Source organism: Acanthopagrus latus, chromosome 3, assembly GCF_904848185.1.
Source record: "Acanthopagrus latus isolate v.2019 chromosome 3, fAcaLat1.1, whole genome shotgun sequence".
Taxonomy (NCBI): Eukaryota; Metazoa; Chordata; class Actinopteri; order Spariformes; family Sparidae; genus Acanthopagrus; species Acanthopagrus latus.
Window position 1 is genome coordinate 8,722,953 of NC_051041.1, and position 19,720 is coordinate 8,742,672.

At 40.1% G+C, this 19,720-nt stretch overlaps 2 protein-coding genes across 5 annotated transcripts; both read right to left on the bottom strand.

Moving 5' to 3' along the window:
- Positions 1-107: 107 nt before the first annotated feature.
- clk2a (CDC-like kinase 2a) lies at positions 108-9,379 on the bottom strand. 3 transcript variants are annotated; one of them, XM_037093660.1, is made up of 13 exons: positions 9,106-9,379; positions 7,652-7,845; positions 7,276-7,561; positions 5,997-6,087; positions 5,076-5,142; positions 4,289-4,405; positions 3,860-4,026; positions 3,315-3,409; positions 3,100-3,229; positions 2,336-2,418; positions 1,928-2,007; positions 1,722-1,812; positions 108-1,582 (listed from the first exon to the last, which is right to left on the bottom strand). In XM_037093660.1, the coding sequence occupies exons 2-13, from the start codon at positions 7,843-7,845 to the stop codon at positions 1,394-1,396; spliced, it is 1,590 nt and encodes a 529-aa protein (XP_036949555.1). In that variant the 5' UTR covers positions 9,106-9,379; the 3' UTR covers positions 108-1,393. The 3 variants fall into 3 exon arrangements, with proteins under 3 accessions (XP_036949555.1, XP_036949556.1, XP_036949557.1); XM_037093661.1 differs by lacking the exon at positions 9,106-9,379 and adding an exon at positions 8,743-9,033; XM_037093662.1 differs by lacking the exons at positions 5,997-6,087; positions 7,652-7,845; positions 9,106-9,379 and having other exon boundaries at positions 7,276-7,410.
- Positions 9,380-10,650: 1,271 nt separating this feature from the next.
- On the bottom strand, positions 10,651-19,000 carry LOC119017167 (histone-lysine N-methyltransferase SETDB1-B-like). 2 transcript variants are annotated; one of them, XM_037093652.1, is made up of 10 exons: positions 18,784-19,000; positions 15,080-15,251; positions 14,334-14,434; positions 13,076-14,218; positions 12,628-12,759; positions 12,272-12,479; positions 12,115-12,188; positions 11,297-11,487; positions 11,066-11,189; positions 10,651-10,969 (listed from the first exon to the last, which is right to left on the bottom strand). In XM_037093652.1, the coding sequence occupies exons 1-10, from the start codon at positions 18,845-18,847 to the stop codon at positions 10,950-10,952; spliced, it is 2,229 nt and encodes a 742-aa protein (XP_036949547.1). In that variant the 5' UTR covers positions 18,848-19,000; the 3' UTR covers positions 10,651-10,949. The 2 variants fall into 2 exon arrangements, with proteins under 2 accessions (XP_036949547.1, XP_036949548.1); XM_037093653.1 differs by lacking the exon at positions 18,784-19,000 and adding an exon at positions 16,983-17,058.
- Positions 19,001-19,720: the final 720 nt, after the last annotated feature.

A 19,720-nucleotide genomic window follows, 5' to 3' on the forward strand; every position in this document is an offset into this window, starting at 1 on the left:
TCGAGACAAATTAACCTAATATTGAATAGACACCCCTCTGATCTTTCTGCATACCATCTAATGGTGGTGTTAGTCATTGAGGTAAGAGATGGACTCAGACACAGTGATGGTATTTAAAGACAGATCACCTCCCTTTTGCTACCAGAGGCCGAACTGACACTGAGAGCATCATAAGCCTTTGGCAAGGAGGACTTAACTTTAATTCTACACAATCATACATATATACAATTTTATACGCTTTAATTTCATACAAAAAAAAGTCATGTACAGGTGACGGGGTGGAGACTATGACCTATTGGAAATCAAAATAAATACTGTCACCAGGAGTTGTGTGTGGCTCAGTGGCTACCACCAGGAGCTGTGTGCTTAACCTCAATGGAGAGATGTCTGGTCTGACCAAATCACACATGAAAAAGGCAGTTTATGTTTTTCTGTGTTCACAAAAGAAATGTGAGACTGTAACCATGACCAATGCTGAACTACTAAGAAGCCACCGAGAAAAACAAAGATGAACGTGTCATCGCACCCCTATAAACACACACTCACACACACGCACGCACACTCAGAAAGCACTGCATAACGTAACAAACATATTTATCGATAAGACAGTCCGCAGAGGACCGTGTGTGGAGTGTCCATCACAATTATGATCTCGTTGGCGAATAAGAACAGGCCTACTGACCGGAGATTATGGGTGAATCTCGATGAGGGATAATCCTTTTATACATAAAAAAATAAACAAATGCAAGTACTCACATTAACAAAAACAAACAAAAACTTGAGACGCATCTCTCTGTTGGAGATATTTAAATTTCCAAGGAAAGATGATATTCAATTTGAATGATTGGATGTTGGCATTATATAAAATCTTGCATGTCTCCATGTTTAGAATTGTCAGTGAGGACTTGCACTGCATACAGCTCTATCTCCTTTTTACCCTTTCCTTCGACTTCAGAATCGGAAGACATTTCTTGTCCCAAGTAGAGTTTTTGTGTATGGATGATTTTGTAGTGCTTATTTCCATAGAAAGGTGAACTATTTTCTTTACATGCTGTAATAGACGGACGGATGGAAAGGAGGAAGGTGCTTCTGAAGTCAAAAAGGAAGACAGGAGCTGCATAGAGGGCTACTTCTGAGGCTGTGGCCACCAGATACCATTCTTTCGGACTCTTCTCCAGTCTTTTGTGGGCGATTTTGGTCTCTCTGCTGCAAAAACGTGCCTCCTGTGGCAGCAGAAGTGGACATCGGAGGGGCAAGAACTTAAGGTGTCCATACTTTAATGACAAACGACAGAACATCCCCAAGTCTCGATTTACTCAACAGTTCACCTGCTCCAAATATAAAAGACTTGATGTCATTAGTGACTGTCATTCAGTCTTTGGAGGCTCATGGGTCACCGGCTGATATCCCGGTTGCCCTCCCAGTTCTTGCTGCCCGTTGCCTCGTCAACGCCCACATTCTCAAAGAACGGGTGTTTGAGGGAGTCGGCCAGCACCAGCCTCTTGGAGGGCTCGTACTCCAACATGCTTTCAATGAGGTCAAATAACTGGTGGTGTTCCTCCGCCTCCGATAGTAAGTACCGCTGATGATGGAGAGAGGAAATAAGAAAGAGATTAGAAATAATACTGAGACTTTTCAGAGAGGAACTGCAGTACAAAACACAAGACACTTTCAGCCTTGCTAATCATATTTCTTCCTTTTCCAATCAAAACCTCTCTTACCCGTAAGGGTTTGCAGTTTTCTCTGACGTATTTCCCCGCTGAGGAGCTCTCATCCCAGTCTAGACGGCCACGATAGAAATACTTCTGCTTCCTAAGAGGGTACAGAGATCAGTGTGAGAGATGTTCAAGTGTGTGCATGTTTTTTTCTACATAAAACAGTGCAATTACAAGTGTACAGGCACTTTTGACACTTTGGGTGCTCTCACCTCGTCTTACGAATCATCCTAGAGGGCACCGGTCCCAAGATTCTCTCCATCATGGCCAAATGCTCTCTGTTGTCATGAGTCTGAAAGAAATGTGAGTTAGACAACCGTGATTCAGCATGACGGAGGAACATACAGAGAGCAGACAGTCAAAAGGAACAGAGTTCGGTCTCTACGTACAGTGTCAAACAGACAGACAGCGCTCACAATTGACACCAAGTATTGTAATATCCCACCACATAAAGAGAAGCCATGTATATTTGTATGTTTCACTGCTTGATATTGAAAGTTTAGCATTAAGTATTACATTTAGAATTAATAACTCTGCCTTTGTCTCTCCACATTTGAAAGTGAGGCCCAAAATTATCATTTAGTGAGGTCTAACAGAGTCCAGGGTATTAGCCACTGTACCTGAAACAAGGTGAAGCCCAGGTAGTACTCAAACAGTATACAGCCAATGCTCCACACATCACAGGGGTGGCTCCAGCCCAGTTCTGGATGACAAAAACATAGATTGAATGCATGAAAACACACAGACATAATTGTCATATTTGGAGACTACTCTGGGCAGGTGTTATGCTTGCTGACATCATGTAAAGTTACTCAATTGACTCAGCTTTTAGTTACATAGGGTAATCCAAGTTTAAGGCATCAATACTGTGCACTTCCCAGATTAGAAACTAGACAGCAGCCATTTATTGATTAAAAACTAGTGTGTTTATTTGCACTTCTCACAGTAACTGGCCCAAACTGTGCAGCTGTGATCTGCAGGTGTGGTGTCGTGTTGTGACTTTGTTATTTTTAAGCTGCACCTTAGATATTTAAAACCAGAGAAATTAGGAAGAGGGTGCAGCATTGCAATTGTGTTCAACTTGCACAATGCAGTATGTTTCTTCAAAAAGTTGTACCCCTTTCGCTTTTGACAAAAAACATTTGTCTTTTGTCTTTAATGTGAACGGATACACCAGCATTTGCTCCAGGGTAAAATGACTCTGCGGTGGACCCAATATTTTTTCATAAAATCTACTTGGGAATATATCTCCAAACTGATTTCCCTGTTGACTGTCCGAACCGTACTATGGTTGTAACAGTTACCAGTGAAAATCATCATCTAATCCTTTCTAAGAAGTAGTCTTTTCAAGAATGTATGGCCAAGAGCTTATAGACATCCTCACCTAGTATAACCTCAGGGGCACGGTAATGCCGCGTGGACACGATGGTGCTGTGGTGCTCGTGGTCAAAAGTGGCACTGCCGAAGTCGACCACACGTACTGCCGTGCTCTTAACTGTCCGCTCTTCTCGCTTCTGCAAAAGAAAAAACACTCAAGTCTTAAGTCTAAAAAAACTGGAATCTTTTTCACTTTTTACTTTGCATTCTACCACATCTTACCTTCTCTACATTGAAGGACATTGTGAAGTCTGAGTTGACAAAGAGGATGTTCTCAGGCTTTAAGTCTGTGTGAGTCAGCTTATTGTCATGGAGAACTATGGAACAGAAAACATTAGAAAAGTGATTATTCGGCCTTCAGTTTTGACTGCATATTAAATAATAATAATCACAGAGTGTAATCAATAAATGACAACATGAGACAAACATCCATTTTACAAACAGTAAAAATCCAGATTTTACATACAGATACTGACAGACAAGAATTCTCTATTGCAGTATTACTTTCCTCCTGAGAAGCTTAGTAGGGTATTTAATAGATTCGGGTCGCTGGCCTTGTGTGCTATAATGCCCTCATCTGGCTACAGGCTGTCTATCATTGACAACAGAGACTTTCTACATTTGCAGGTGACTGATGAACAAACATCACTGAGTAAGAGTGCATTTCAAAACAGAAAAATTTTTTAAGGGACATTAAGACGAAATAAATAATAATTTATCATTTCTCAAGGACTCAAGTGAAACAGAGTACATGAATAAAAACTTACATTTCACAGCGAGACAGAGTTGGTAGGCCATGTGTCTGACCTGACCAATTGAGTAGGGCAGGTAGTTGTTTTCTTTTAGGAAGTCGAAGGTGCTGAGAGCTAGTAGCTCAAAGGAGATGCACATGTGACCGTGGTAGTCAAACCAGTCATACATCTGTACACACAGGCTGCAAGACAAACAGGATACAGGAGGTATGAGAGTGATCTATGACAGTGTAAAGTTTCTAATAGTTTATGGAGACACCGCCCTGCTTATGTAACAGCTTAATCAAACACTTTTAGTTTTACTTTTACTAATAAAAACATGTTGGTAACTCTTGAAAGTTGGCAGTGAAAGGGTGAAGTTTGTAACTGTACATACTGACAAGAGTTAAAAGAGCTGACCCAAAATGTTCAGCCTCAATGAAAACAACAGTGATAGGAACTCACAACTTGTTGTCAGGGTCCTTTTCATTGATCTTCTCTAATACATTGATCTCCAGGCGAGCTGCTTCCTTGTACTTCTCCACATTCTTGATAATTTTCAGAGCTACGTGGGCTCCACCTCTGGAAAACACAAGAAAGTATAAGGCCAAAAACAGAGACAATACAACACAAATAATCTTTTACATTTGTTATTCAAATCACACTTTTGGGAGCAGGTGCATGCCGAATTGCAGTTACTTGAGTGACATTTCACTTCAGTATACAGTAGAGATGCAACACTTAATAATATGAATATGACAGCAAAGTCTGTGATCTGCGATATCACTCCTGGCATTAAACATTGAGCAAAGAGTCTGCAAGTGTCACTTTCATAAGTCCCTGCTCTTGAAAATGAAATTGCTTTGTCTCCATTTCTATCACACTATCTTCCATAATGTATCTACAAGGGAGGGGACACAGTATTCACAAGGGTCCATAGTCACACGAGGGTAAGATACTGCAGAGACAATTTGCCTGCAGTGAACTGCAACATGTGACAAAGGCAGCAAAAAAAATTAAATAAAATAAAGCTGTGGACAATTTGAGCGAACCATTTTTAAATCTAAAGCAGCCACTGTGGTTCACAACAGGCTTTAACAATAGCAACCACGAATACGCTTATCCTTTTTGAAAGTCACTGACAGGCATGGTAAAAACACACTTATTTCTACAGGTATTCCCTGCTGCGGGTCTTGAAAATAGGACCCGAGAGGCTGACAGCTGTTGTTTATCAGTGTTGAACAGCACACACCTGCGGTGGTCAATGCACTGCATCACCCTCCCGAAGGTGCCTTCCCCCAAAGTGCTGACAATCTCATCTGCAACACAACACAGAGAAAAAAGGAGGAGAGAGGGGGAGCGGGGACAGAAAGAAGAGGCGCATTAGAAATGTGGACTTAAACAGGAATACATAATGCAAAAGTGTAGACAGGCGAATCAATTCTAACGCCCATCCCCTTTTCAAATGGCTGCCTATTCAATATGGCAGGCTTGAACACTTTGAGGTAATCTATAACGCATAGCACTATGATACATGTGAAGGAAATAAGGGGGCAAATGTAAAGTGCTCCCTTTCTTTGATGACCAATTTGCAGCCATCGAATATAAGGGCACATCCTTTGAAGATGTGGCCATCTTTGCCCAAAAGGACACAGAGGTAACATGTAAAACTGGAAAAATGATTAGTACGTCTTCTAAAATGATGCATGATCACGAAATGACAAATGTGTTCATAGAAGTACTGTCTACATGTGTGCTGGTTGTGCTAGAAAAAGAATTAATAGGTGATGATCATGTTAGAGTTCTACTTTATAAAAATAAAAGAAAATCCCTGAAACAATCAAAGTGGAAAATAGCTAGCTGTATGTTATGTATGTTTTAAAACTGAAACGCAACAGAAACAAACAGCTGCAAATGGGGTTCTACGTTTTGGAAAGTCAAGTAACCTGTGAAACATAGAAAATGCTCCACGGCTTAAAATCCTAGAAACAAAAACGAGAAGGTATCTAACGCCCCTCTCAAATCGCCAACATTCTTGCAATCCACCCTGCTATTTCAGCTAGAGCGAAGAGCATTCTAGCAAGGCATCATCAGGCACTCCCATGTCATGTAAATGCTCTATGCATTAATACTCATATGGAGAAGGTTACGATAGAGTAGTGGCAGTGAGTACATCTCTCTTGCAGGACGTCCCCACTCCGACAGATCAGGTGCCCTTCCTCGTCGTCCCTCACACTCAGTGCCCGCGTCCGGCTGTTGCTCCGCTGTTTTCACACCCAAACCGCCATCAGCAGGTCACGACACGACCGGAGGGAACAGGGGGTTTTCAAGGACAGCCGCAGCCACAGCGTCAGGCGGCACAGGTAGACGAGGAGGGAGGAGGAGGGTGGTGTTGGTGGTAGTTGATGTAGTTGTGGTTGTTGGTAGGTTTGGTGGTCATGGGGCGATTCACGCATGACACCACGTGAAGGAAATATATAACGATAGGGATATAGTGCAAGGGAACAAGTCAAAGATCACATGTTGTCGTCTGCTCCTCTCCCCCCTCTACCTTTAAACCACAGCTGCTTACAAACAAGAAAGCAACTGGCATATCCATTCATCAACGCAAAAACCAGTTAAGACAGTTAAATAACTAATTCAAAACTTATCAAATTGACTTTTCAGATTAAACAAGATGGAAAACAAAATAAGGACCATAAGTTATCAGGAAAAGTCAGCAGGAAACATTTTAAGATAACTCCCAACATATGCTACATCAAATTAAAACCCTTGCTCTGTTTAAATTGATAGTACATGTGTGGTTAAACATGACCCACACAAAAAAATGCATATTAAGGAATCTTAGACATTTAAAATTCCAATAAATTCTCACAAAAAGCATTTGATTCAATCTGAATTTTACACGGTGTTTGGGAGAACATTTTCACTTTTTTTTTTCCTTCACCCTATCTGTACAAACTTCACAAGTGGCCAACCAGCTGCTACTACAGGCATTTTGTTCTTTGTTAAAAATACTGACAACGTACAAACAAAAATTTTAAGAAAATGTAGGGCCACAGGTGATGAATCAAGTGGAACCAAGTCTAACTGGGATTTTGTAAGGAAAACTATAGAAAGCTGTGGTGGGTGTGTATCTAAGGGGCAGCAAAACATTTGTGGTTAATCATTAATTAACTTCAGAAAAGGTACTTGGATAAAAATGAAAATGCTCTACCAAATAAAAATGCCAATTTAAGCAAAACCCACTTAAACAAAATGATAAAAAAAAATAAACAAACCCCTTCTGAAAAAACAAAAACAAATCATAAAGATTGTACTACTTACCAACTCCAGGGGCTGTGAGGAAGAAATGGTTAGAGAAAGACAGAGGGAGCTGAGTGGAAGAGACAGAGATGGAAGGAGAGGGCTGGGGAGAGTTAAAACACAATCTCAGGTCTGGCTGTACTCACCGAGGAAGATGGGCTATAGGACCTGGTTCTACGCCGCCTTCGTTTGTGCTTACGCCTGCTGCCTTTTCGTCGGTAAGACTCATCCCGTTCGCGCTCCCTCTCTCGGCCACGTCGGTAGTCGTACACGTTTGGGGAGAAGTCGCGTGTATAATAATTTTCAGCAGCTCCATGCGGCTCCCTTTCTCTGTCACGGTCTCGATCTCGGCTCTGATCCAAGCGCCTGTATCCCTCGCAGTATCTTCTGTCAAATGGCCGATGTTCCGTTGAACGATTGTCAAAGCTACGACTGAATCAGAGAACTCAAATAAAGATCTGCAGTATTGGTACTTTAAAATATACATTTTTAGCAAAATAAATCAAACAAACCACAACATACCTCCTTGAGCGTACAAAGCTTCCTTCCTGTCTGTGTCCCCGTCCTCTTCTGTCTCTGTCACTGCTGGAGGAGTAAGTAGGAGATCTTCTGTGCCGGTGTCTTCGCCCTCTGTCTCTGTCTCGGTCTCTGTAACGGTCTTGGTAGCTGCTTCGACTGTCTCTGTCCGAAGACGAGTGTCGTCTTGTGTGAGGCATCTGGTGGATTATGAGGACAAATAAGACATCATTCAGGAATGTATTTAAAATGAGCCCTGTTGAGGTAAAAACTTTCTAGGAGACCATTTCTTCTCCCCCAAACACTCTTCCTCTTTCTGGACAAATACTGGCAGCAGTGGGATAGCTGTCCACTGCTGTTCTCAGTGGTCAGAAAAGGAGGTGCAGCTGAAGTAGTCAACAAAGAACAAATCTGATCCAAAAGCAGTTGAACAAGCAACCTGAAGAAGTAGTTTTTGGGCAAATCCATTGTACTGTAGTCAATCTGATCTACAAAGCCCAAAATCAAAGGCTCATATTGCATCTGCAGTCTGACCGCAGTTTAATGCTTACTGTTCAATAAAGCCTCTCTTGAGAAAAAGACGAATAGCTTCTTAAAATCATATCGGCATGGGGCTGGATGACAACAACATCATGTCAAGTTAGACACAAATTCGGCATTACAAAAATGTGTTGGAGGCCTACATTTGAATGCAACCAACCACATGAACACACAGTTCAACTTGTAGTCATTGTGATGAAGCATGCAGTCTATAAATCTGTGCGAAAATAGTTGGAGTTAATAGGTACAGCAAGACAGACAACTGCTGTAGCAGGCTTTAGAAATATGTGAAGGGAAGACGGCTCAAATACATTTTAATAACCCTGTTGCATGATCCTGTGCAACTCATAACAACTCGCAACTCGTTAGTTCACGTCTGTATAGCGTCGATTCAAACGACTGTAAACGATACAGATACACACATCGACTGCAATGTCGGAAATACACGGCTTAAGATAAGCTATTTTCAGTTGAGCGTTGGGTATCTAAGATAGCTAACGCTAAATTCACAACACCGTTCCCATCTACAAGCGTCGCTAATGTTTTTTTTTTCCTACCGTGTAAAACGATGCACTGCCGTTAACGCTGTTAATTCCAGTAAGAACTAACACATGAAGTACTATCACTCAATACTTTTCTCGTTTCCAAGCAATAACATATTTTTAAAAAGACAAGATTTACATATGAAGTCGAAGGCGCTGACTAACTTATAGCTGCCTAAGCTGTGGGCGCAAGAGCGAACGACGTACAGGCTGTTAGCATGCTATCAACATGAGCTAATATAAATAATTTGGCCGCCATCTTAGCTTAGCTTCGTTCGCCTGCTAGCTCAACAGCTATTTTCGCTAGCCGTCGTACGAACCGTTTAGTCGGAATGCGGCTCACTTAACGGCACGGCACGGCCCGCATATGATATTTACCGTTTTAGCAGCGAGGCCTGTTCGTTTGTCCCACAAGAAATCCGTGTTGGCGTTCCAGTTTTCTCTTTTATTTTCTCGCTAGCTCCGATGTTCAAGGTTCCTCAGCTAGCAGGCAGCGATTTTTTTTTTTTTTTTTTTTTACCCCGAGCCTTTCCTGCCCAGCTAGGTCTAGTTCAGGCTGGTGGTGGAACGCCTCCCTGCGCCGACACTGTTATTTCAGTCCTGCATGTACACAAACCGCCACTGAAGATGAGTGAGCAACATACACACAACCTGCGAGACACAATGGTATAATATATGTTTGCAAAGTTGTGGGTTCATATAAAACCTGAGTGTTGTAAAAGGTTATTTAGCTAGATGTGTGGTCTTAATTTACCCCAAACCTTTTGACTTGCCGCCTTGTTTTACTCAACTTTTACTTTTCATACGTTTTTAATAACTAATCTCATATTCTTGATTTTGTCAACGATGTGACTTGCTATTACAACCTCTCACAATGTTGACTTTTAATTTTGACCTCTCTCCCCATTCTGACTTTCTGTTCCATAATTATGAAATGCCATGATTGATTTTATAATAACCACATTTTCAATTTATTTTCAGTTGTCGTTTCATGTGTTGCTTTTCTGTTCCTATTGAACATTTGCTCCCACAGTCTGCAGTAGAACACATCCCCTCCTGGATTTTTGTGCCATAGATGATACTAAAACAGTCTGATATCGATATGCATCAGCAGATATACAAACGTCTTACTTTTAACTGACTTGTGACAAAGATATGAAACACTGGCAGGATATTTTAAACTTTAACAATAAACCTTATTGCAGTACTGACGATGACATCAGTGCACTGAAACAGAGTAAAAGAATTAAATGCAACATTATGTAGAAATTGGCACTTTGACACTACTGTTCTGTAACACTTTGTCAGATGCACCTACAAACAAAACTCTTCATGTCATAACAATGTTGTCTTGAAAACTTCGATCTTGAAGTAAACATGTATTTGACACTGTGATCGTACCGTCTCTGTACCATCAACATTATTTTGAGGCTGTCATTGTACAGTTAAAAGAGTTACATAATTTTGCTTTAATAATGAATTACCCCAGGCATCCTTTCTGCATTTTTAATCTCTTAAATACTGCAGATCATCTATCCCCACAGCCGTCACTGTTTAACCCAAGCACTGCATGAACAATCACTTTCCACTCACTTGTTTTTTGTAAATATCTATTTTTTTTCCTACTCATTTTCAGTTTAACTTTATGCATATTTTTAAAATTCTTTTTCCTGTACTGTTGCATCTCAAGCAGTTTTAACAAGTGAATTTCCCCAATGTGTGATGAAAACAGACCAAATCTAAATCTTAATCTTAAAAAAATAAAAAGTTTTCACATCAGTGCACATCTGACAACATATAGACTGATACTGATACATCTCTGATAGGCCAACCTGTATATCGATCGGACTCTAGTTTGCGGTATGTATTTTGTATTTTTCACATCTACCAATGAATGCTTTTTTCAACAAAAATAACACTGGATAAAAGGTGACGATTTTATTTATTTATTAAAAGTTGTAATACAAACACACATAAAAAAACAATGCATTCATATAACTTCATGACAGTTTGTCATTTTTCATTTGATCCAACAGGGTCCAACTTGACAGTGGGATGATTCTGTGTATCCTGGCCCCAGTCAAAAACTGCATGTCACAAACATGAAGCATGTCTGATCTGAAGCACAACAGTGGCCCATGGAACTCGCAACTGTCACTGAATGTGTGGCACCATCTTGGAACACAACATCCAGTCCTCTTCACACATTCACGGTCCCATCATCATGACGATTTTTCTGACACTGTAGTACACAATACAGGGATATACAGAGACACATTTGATATTGGGGATAACTAGAACAACTTTATGGTTTTACTAGTTTAAGAAATGAATTTACCTTTTACAGTGGTAGCCTTAATCTCTTGCCCGGCGGCCTTTTTCGACTCCAACCGCGGCATCATCTTCTTCATGTGCTCCAAGCGAATAGAGCCTCGGTAGATCCACTCCTTATGTTTATCTCTCTATCCATGGAGACAAACTACTATGAATAACATACTCCACGGAAAAACAAACAAACATGCAAATCCAGTTGGAAATAATTTAAAGATTAATGATTACAGCTACTGACCTGAAAAACGACCTGCATCAAGCTGCAGTCAACTTTCAGAACCTCACACTTCTGCAGGAAGCCTTCAAATTCTGCGTTTATTATCTGTCCGACCCTGTACTGCGTCTGGGGCGGGTAAGGCTGGGCCTCTAAATACAACTTGATAAAGTTCCTGTGGTTCTCATCTAGAATATCGTCCAAAGGATCTGCCACTGTCACAAGAAAAAAGAAACAAAGCCTGTCACTTTGCTTACTGGCAGCATAACAGAAAGTACAACATACAACTGTGGTTCGTCATGTAAAAATGTAGGAGTCAGATTCAATTTGGCATCATATTTGGCCATTTTCTTTATTCCTTTAAGAGTCAAGATTCAAGTCTTGATTGCCATTGTGCAAAACAACAAAGTGTTTCTGTAAGCTGTGTAGTACAGCATCTCTGATAATCTTACTGAGTAGCAGACTTCTAGCTCTTTACTCTTTCTGCTAGTGCAATTACTGCCATCAACAGCCAAACAGAGGTTTGAAGGAAACAACGAAGAGTTGGGGCGTCATCTTCGTGTGACAGCCATAAAAATAAGTACCAAGAAATGCCAAAACCCCTTCAAACCCAACGTTAATATAATCTGCTGTTAAGAAAGCCTATGCGATGAGACACCATATCATATTTTACACATTCACAGCCTTCACTTTTGGACTTCACATGAGGTACATCCCAGACTTTCTGGGCAGTTTTTGAAAAACAGCATTCAAACTCGACCGACTGCGCCCAACTTTCGTGGCCAATCCTGTATCTGTAATATTCAAAACAGTCAGTGTGTCAATTAAAAACTCAAACTTACGTGGTCTGCACACCAGGTGAAGGCAAGGTAAGCCAACATAGATTGGTATTTGATCATCCATAAAGACTAGGAACCTAAAAAAAAAAAAAAATGTCTGCATCAAAACATACTTTGGCTACAAGACAAAAACACTCATGGTTTCATTACATTCACAAACCTCATGCGGTTTTTCCTGTTGGGGAGCTCTGCCACAATACCAGAACAGAACCGGGTCTCTTCACCTCCGCACTTGACCACCACACGAGTCCCGACAGCCAGCTGATCCACATTTGGCATACGATCAAAGGCGATGTGGTTACCGGAGACGAGACTCTTACTCCTCTCCTTCTCCTCAAAACTGATCTTGTATTTTAACCTACCATTGTCTGCAAAAACACAAAAAGAAAAACTAAACACCTCTACTGAGGATTTGCCCTTTTTAAACAATGTAATATAATTACAAGGAATATGTGTGAAAAAGATAAGTGATCAAACAAACAGACTCTTCATCTCCGATTTATATTTTTTCTTTACCCTTTGTTACTATATCCAGGATTTTCCCCCGTTGCCAGTCCCTGCACTTCCTTCTGGCCAGGACATCTATGTTCACAATGATCTTTGGCAACTCAGAAGGGTCTTTTGTCTCGGTGCCCACGGAGGATCCTCCTGTCAGTGGTGAAGGAACACAACATGTAAAGAGTTCTTGTCAAATAATATAATATTGGTTTGCCGTCGGACAGACGCCACCATCCCAAAGCGTCAGAATTCTACAACTTGGGGAGAACATTCATCAATCCTCCATCAATCCCTTCTCGAGGAAGTTATATAGTGTTGATTTAATCTCAAAATTGTTTTTTTTCCCCACAACAGGAGTGATATGAAAGTAATGTAGCATACCTTTAGCGCAAATAAAGTTAATCATTCAGCCAAAAACTTGAAGTGGTCTGGGTGTTTTTGTACAGTGTGTTTGTACAACAATTACCATTGGATTTTGCAGGCTGTGGTGATGTTTTCACCCTGTTGCTCTCAGCGTTGGTATTTGCGCTGGCCGGGGGTGTTGATGTTTTTGCTGTGTTGGACTTAGCACCAGTACTTTTTGGCATGTTGCTCTTGACATCAGTCCTTTTTGGTGTGTTGCTCTTGACATCAGTCCTTTTTGGTGTGTTGCTCTTGACGTCAGAACTTTTTGGTGTGTTGCTCTTGACGTCAGAACTTTTTGGTGTGTTGCTCTTGACATCAGAACTTTTTGGTGTGTTGCTCTTGACATCAGAACTTTTCGCTGCTATGCTCTTAGTGTCAGAACTTTCTGATGCTATTTTCTTGGCATCCAAACTTTTTGCTGTGTTGCACTTAGCACCAGTACTTTTTGTTGCGAAGCCCTTAAGACGAGTACTTCTTGTTGTGTCGCTCTTAGTGTCTGAACCTTTTGCTGCGGAGCTCTTATCGTCTGAACATCTTAGGGCAATGCTTCTGGCATCTGAGCTTTTTGCTACATTGTATCTTGCACCAGTGCTTTTTGTTGCAAAGCCCTTTGGACGAGTACTTTTTGGTGTGTTGCTCTTAGTGTCAGAACTTTTTGCTGCCGTGCTTGCAGCACCAGTATTTTCTGTTGTGTTGCTGTTGGTGCCATTATGTTTTTTCAGGTTGCTCCAAGCATCAGAGCTTTTCGCTTTGATGCTTTTAGCAACAGCATCTGCACTGGCTTCGGGTCTTGCAGGACTTTTAGCAGGTTCCTTGTGTTCTGGATCAATTTTTCTCCTCTTGTTTGATCCAGAATTAAAACTAGAGATGGAGTACTCAGAGTCAGATGAGTCCACCGGTGGTTCCCAGGATGGATCAGAACCCGAATTGTTAAATGATTCATCTTTACTACTGTGATCCTGAGGCGTAGGTGGACAAACAGAATAGAGCTTGTCTGTAGAGAGTCTAGTCAACAACACCACTGGTTGTCTCTTCAGACAGACTAATTTTCTCTTTAGACTGACAAGTTTTTCGTCATTATCTCTCAAGAGGCTCTCACTGTCCTTAGGATTCGGTAACAGTGGAGAGGAGCAAATTGTTGTAGGATGGCTGAGGACGCAATTCTTAGTGTGGAGAAACTCAGGTGAGGATGGAGGTTTGCTTCCTACAAAAAAAAGAGCACAGGTTAACCTGAAGCCTTTAAACTAAAAAAAAAAAGCCAGTTTGAATGCTTGAATGGATGAAACAAGCGTAAATCTTGTATTTGACTTGCATCTCACCACATCCTTCTGCATTATCATCATCAGAATCTGTGTTACTGTACTCCCACCCCAGCGAAGAGTATTGCTTCTTCACCATTTCTTCACATTCTGCCACAGACCTGAAAGACATCAACAACAAAGCTAGCATGAATCAAGCCAAAAAAAAAAAAACATATATTGTTCTTTGATACAGAAAATAAAAAAACATCTTTTACACAAATGGCCTGGAAACATTTTAACTTCTTGGTCTTGGTGCATCTTGCGTATACGGGTGCACTCACACTAGCCAAGCATGTTTGACCCCCAAAGTCCAATTTGTTTGACTAGTGTGAGCGCTCCATGCCGTGCCCTGGCATGGTTGGAAGAGGTGAGATTAAACAAGGTATAGTTGCTTATGCATGAGCACAAGCGTGCAACGTGGACATGAAGTAAAAGTCAGGAGGACCCAGGGAATCACACTGCTCACCCGCTATGCCTGAGTTAAAAAACAGTTTGAACACGTTACTGATGTGGCTGATCTTGTTCTGGAGCAGGGCCAACAAGCCTTAGGCTAAAGTCAGGTTTAGCTCACTTTGGAATGTGACAGGATTGTAGCAGTGTGACAGTGTTGTTATACTGTATCCTAACACCATGTCCGATGCAACACGATACTGGAGGGCTGTGCTTTAAAACCTGGGCTACGTGCAGTATGAAAATACCTATCAAGGTGCAAAGGGCTTTTAAAATAAGTGAAAACAGGAGCATAGAGCAGATACAACACTCACCCATAGAGCTTCAGGAGCTGGGCAGCCTGTTTCTGCCTCCGTTCCAGCAGAGATTGCATGAGATCGCATTTCTCCATCATGTCTATTATCAGCCTGTTCTTATTTACTTGCTCCCGGATCCACTTTTGGAGCTCCCCTTTGGTCATCTCGAGTTCATCTTCCTCCATAATTCCTACAACACAAAAGGTTTCAAGTTATGCTCTAATTAATAATAAAGAATAAAAGCAGATGGATATCACCAGCTCTTGGACAAGGTCACATGCCATTATGCCTTTGTTTTGGCACCTACATCAGCCCCTGCTATTTTGGCTGGAATGTAATAGTCTAATGGCCAATATCACCATAAGTGATCAGAACAAGAGTTTCATTTTCCAATTTAAAGGAAATTAGAATCTAAATCTGACTATTTGACATTGCCTTTCACATCTTATATTTTGACCTGTCAGGATGATGCATCTTGAACTGGAATTATTCATGGTCAGAATGTTTTAGGTATCTCAAACTGGAATCAGGAATAATCATAATTTGATCGTCACTTGACACCAGCTGTCAAGTTATTGATATCTTGGATGCATTCTGATTAGAGATAGCTCAAATTGGACACAACTTTAACTCATTATGCCAAGTTAAAAGTTATTAGACATCTTGACTAGTCTAAACCTACTTTGGCTCTCAGGCCCCACTTTAAGCAGCCCTACCCACGTTTATCAGGGATAAAAATAATAATCCAGTTTTCTATTCTATCTAGTCTATGTAGCAGTTTATGGTAAAGATCTGCTGCAGTGTGGTCTAATGGCGTCAAAAAAGGTGTTTGATGACAGACACAAGGGTTTCAGACAGAGCCCCTTTCACAAATGTGAGGTTCAACAACATCCCTCAATCTCCACCACTGTTCAATATGTTCATCAAATGGCACAAGTTAACATGCTATGGTATCTTAGTTTTTATCATGGGTAGCAAATGCAAACGCGCAAGACTTTATCTGGGTTTCTGAACGTACCATATGTCATTTAATTTTTCAAAACATAACCAGGATACTCAGAGAACACGCTCATCACTATGGAGGACAACAGGTGTCATATAAATAGTAATAAAGCATTCATGTAATTGTGAGGTAATACATACTAAGGCATTAATAAATTAGTTTACAAATAAATGAATTTATGCGGCCCTGCTTATTTATATTGTTACACTGTTTGAGAAGCTAAATGATCAAGCAAATCAAACAGCTAATAGGAGAAGAAAATACACACTTAAAATCCTGCTCAAAATCTGTATTCTTAATTCAATTAATGAATCAAGCAATTTATTTGACTTAAACGGCATTTTCAAATTTACTGATGCACTTATTAGCTTTTAAATGTTATTTCTGTAAATCCCTTTTTAATTTAAACCATTTATAGATGGATAAATATCTTTTCATTGTAGATCCTATTTTTGATTCCTTTTTTTATTGCCCATTAAAATATAAAATAATGAATTACCTATCAACACCTTAATTCGTGTTCTCCTTTATCAATGCCTATATTTTTTTTGTACATTGTGTACAGTGCATAACCGGGACAGTAAACGTCCCATCAGTCAACGATCCTTCCGGGGAGCAACGGAGCAACTTAGCGGGTACAGACAGTTCTTAAATGTGGTCGATACGTGATGCTGGTTACACGAACAGCTTCAACGAAAAACGAGAATAGGTTTTATAAAACGGCACATAAAAAATGTATTTAAAAAAAAGTTATCAACGCGCATCAGTTGGCTTCTGTGAACGGCTGCACGGAAAACGTCACTATAGGCGTGTATTATCATAACGGCTTTGTTCTGTTTATATGAAATATGAGTGACAAGCTCAAAAACTTACTTAAGCATTTCTATTGTAAAAGTTAGGTAAGAAGTTGGCAATTACCTTTACTTAAGTATAAGTTACACTGGCGGAGTCTCCAAGTGACTGATGTGCTGCGTCTTCTTCGCCTTCTGCGCCAAACGGTGATTTACTCACTACTGCCCCCCTGCGTCCATTCAAACCAAGGGTGAGTCAACGACCACCATGAATCCAATATTTATTAGAGACGTTATTATTAAAACTACGTCTTTTTTTTTTATAATTACCTCAACTGAAAATTAATTTTCTCACTCAATACACACACAGACACAAAAGAGTATTTATTTATTTATTTATTTATGACAGTATTTATTAAATTATCATACAAAATCTGAAAGATTTATTTTAACTGAATGAACAAGCTATAGTTTATAGAATGCTATTTGAAGATATAAAAGTGACCGAGTCCGCCACATATAAACAAATAAAACAGTATGAAATCATGCTGTCCCTTTAAGGTGAGTATTTATTTCCTTTTTTTTTTGGCTTATTCAGTCATGAAAGCAGAGAGAGCTTTTTTGTTGTTGTTGTTGTTGTTGTTGTTGTTGTTGTTGTTGTTGTTGTTGTTGTTTTAAATCAGATCTTTCCGATCTGATTAAAATACTTTTCACCTTTAAAGTAAATGCAGTGGAAATTATCCTTTGAGGTAGAGAGTTGCCAGTTCTCATGGAGGGAAGGTCCAGAACACTCTCTCCAGTCCTCCAAATGTTACTGACTTAAATACAACAGAGTGGGGAGTAACTGTGATTGTAACACTTGGTAATTACTCATGTCATCTGTTCTACCTTCCTGTAACCCCCCATGTAGAGAGAATTTCCCAACATGTGATTTTCTGACACCTCGCCAAAAGGGAATTCTCCCTTCCTCTTCTCACATCCTGATCCTGCCCTTTGCAGCACATTGATTACTGAATGGACAACTATGTAATTTCTCTCTCTCTCTCTCTCTCTCACACACACACACACACACACACACACACACACACACACACACACACACACACACACACACAGTACTCAAATTACTTGGGGATACCGAGATATGGATGCAAATATATGCAATAAAAAGTCAAATGAAATGTTATTTTCCAGGCTAGAATTAATTTTGGTAACCAAAAATATTAACAAAACTCTAAATTGAAAAAAAAAAAAGATGTCACAGAATAAACAATCAAGCGAAGTATTTTTAAAAAATCCCAATATTCGTTACTAATTTTGAGCAGATATATGCTTCAGTCCATTTGCACAAATGTACTATAACAAGACTTGTACTGAGAAATTGAATTATATATTTTTCTCACTAGAGAAACTTGAATTATAACAATAACATAACAATAATAATAATAATTTAATTCCCAAAATACGAATATACGATCATCTCTATGTATGATTTTGAATATATGACTGTGTATATTCTGTTAGAAACAGATATAACCTCCTTCTTAACCTTGTGTGGCTAATGCATTCATTCATTTTCAAATTAAAAGTCTGTCTAAAAAGAGAAGACTGGACAAGACAGGTAACTGGGTATTCGCATAGAATTCTGGGTACTGGTCGCTTCGCTGTAATTTTGAATCCCATCTTTTTTTGTTTACATTAATTTTGCCTGCAACAACCACGAGCAGAGCGGACGCGAGTGACATCCAACAGGGATAAACTGAAAATCTGAAGCTGCTCCAGATCACAAAGTAAAGACATGAACTTTACTGGAATGGAAGAACAGACTCCCACTGCATGTTGTGTCCACATGCTCGGCTCATCCGTAGCGTCCTTGTCATGCATATTTAATTGCCTCGACAGGTCTCTGATCCAAGCTTATTGCTCACCTGTGTCTTTCGTTTTGAAAAATACACGAAGGTCAAGTTGTTTTCCTGCTCTTCTCGACGCCATGTTGGCCTGCGATGCTGCGTTCACGGCTCTGGGCTCCTCGTCCCGTCTTCTCCACACACTTTCAGATCGAATCCCGCCCCTTCCCGCTTTTGACTGTGGGTCCACGGCTCCCTCCCCTCTGTCAGCTCCAGGTGTGGAGGCCCATGTCCGCCAGCTAAAGAAGAAAACACATTTCAGTGGTGAATCAAAATATACATATATATATACAAAAAGTTGTCGTGATGTAGAAGTCAACATTCAAGATAAAAAGTCAACATGTATCTGGTCATTTCTCATCATTGTTACTTTTGATCTCACATGACTGACCACTGCAATAAACTCAAAATGTGTTAGGGATAAAGGTGCCTATATGCATGTATATGTATTTTCATCAAGGCAGAGTAATTGGTGAAAACTGGCTTGCTTGAGTTTGTTTTTTTGTTTTTTTTTTCAGTAAAGACAATTTTCTTTTGCCGTTTGGGGCATTTAACAATCTTATTATTTTATTATATTATTACTTGTTTCTCTCTGCCCACATTTGATCAATCATGTGACCAATCAACACACATGATCATGTGAGTAACTGTAAGAAGAGTAAGGCATTCCAGAAGCCTGGTTTTGTTGAGGCTGCTGATTGCAATAAAACCTAATGTCATGTAACAACTTCTTGCTTTGTTTGTTCAAAAGGTTTTTCAGAGTTTAAAAAATCACCCACAAAATCGTCAGGAGTCTTCGAAGCTGAGTGCAGTCATGTTTTATTGCCGGCACATGAAACATGATCTGCCCTCAAGCACAAAATGTTCTCCTTATGTTCTCAAAGACGGGGCTATTGTTTATCTGAACTCACTTTCCTCTGTGTAGTGACACGGTTGCCATCTTTATCTTGGAACTTTA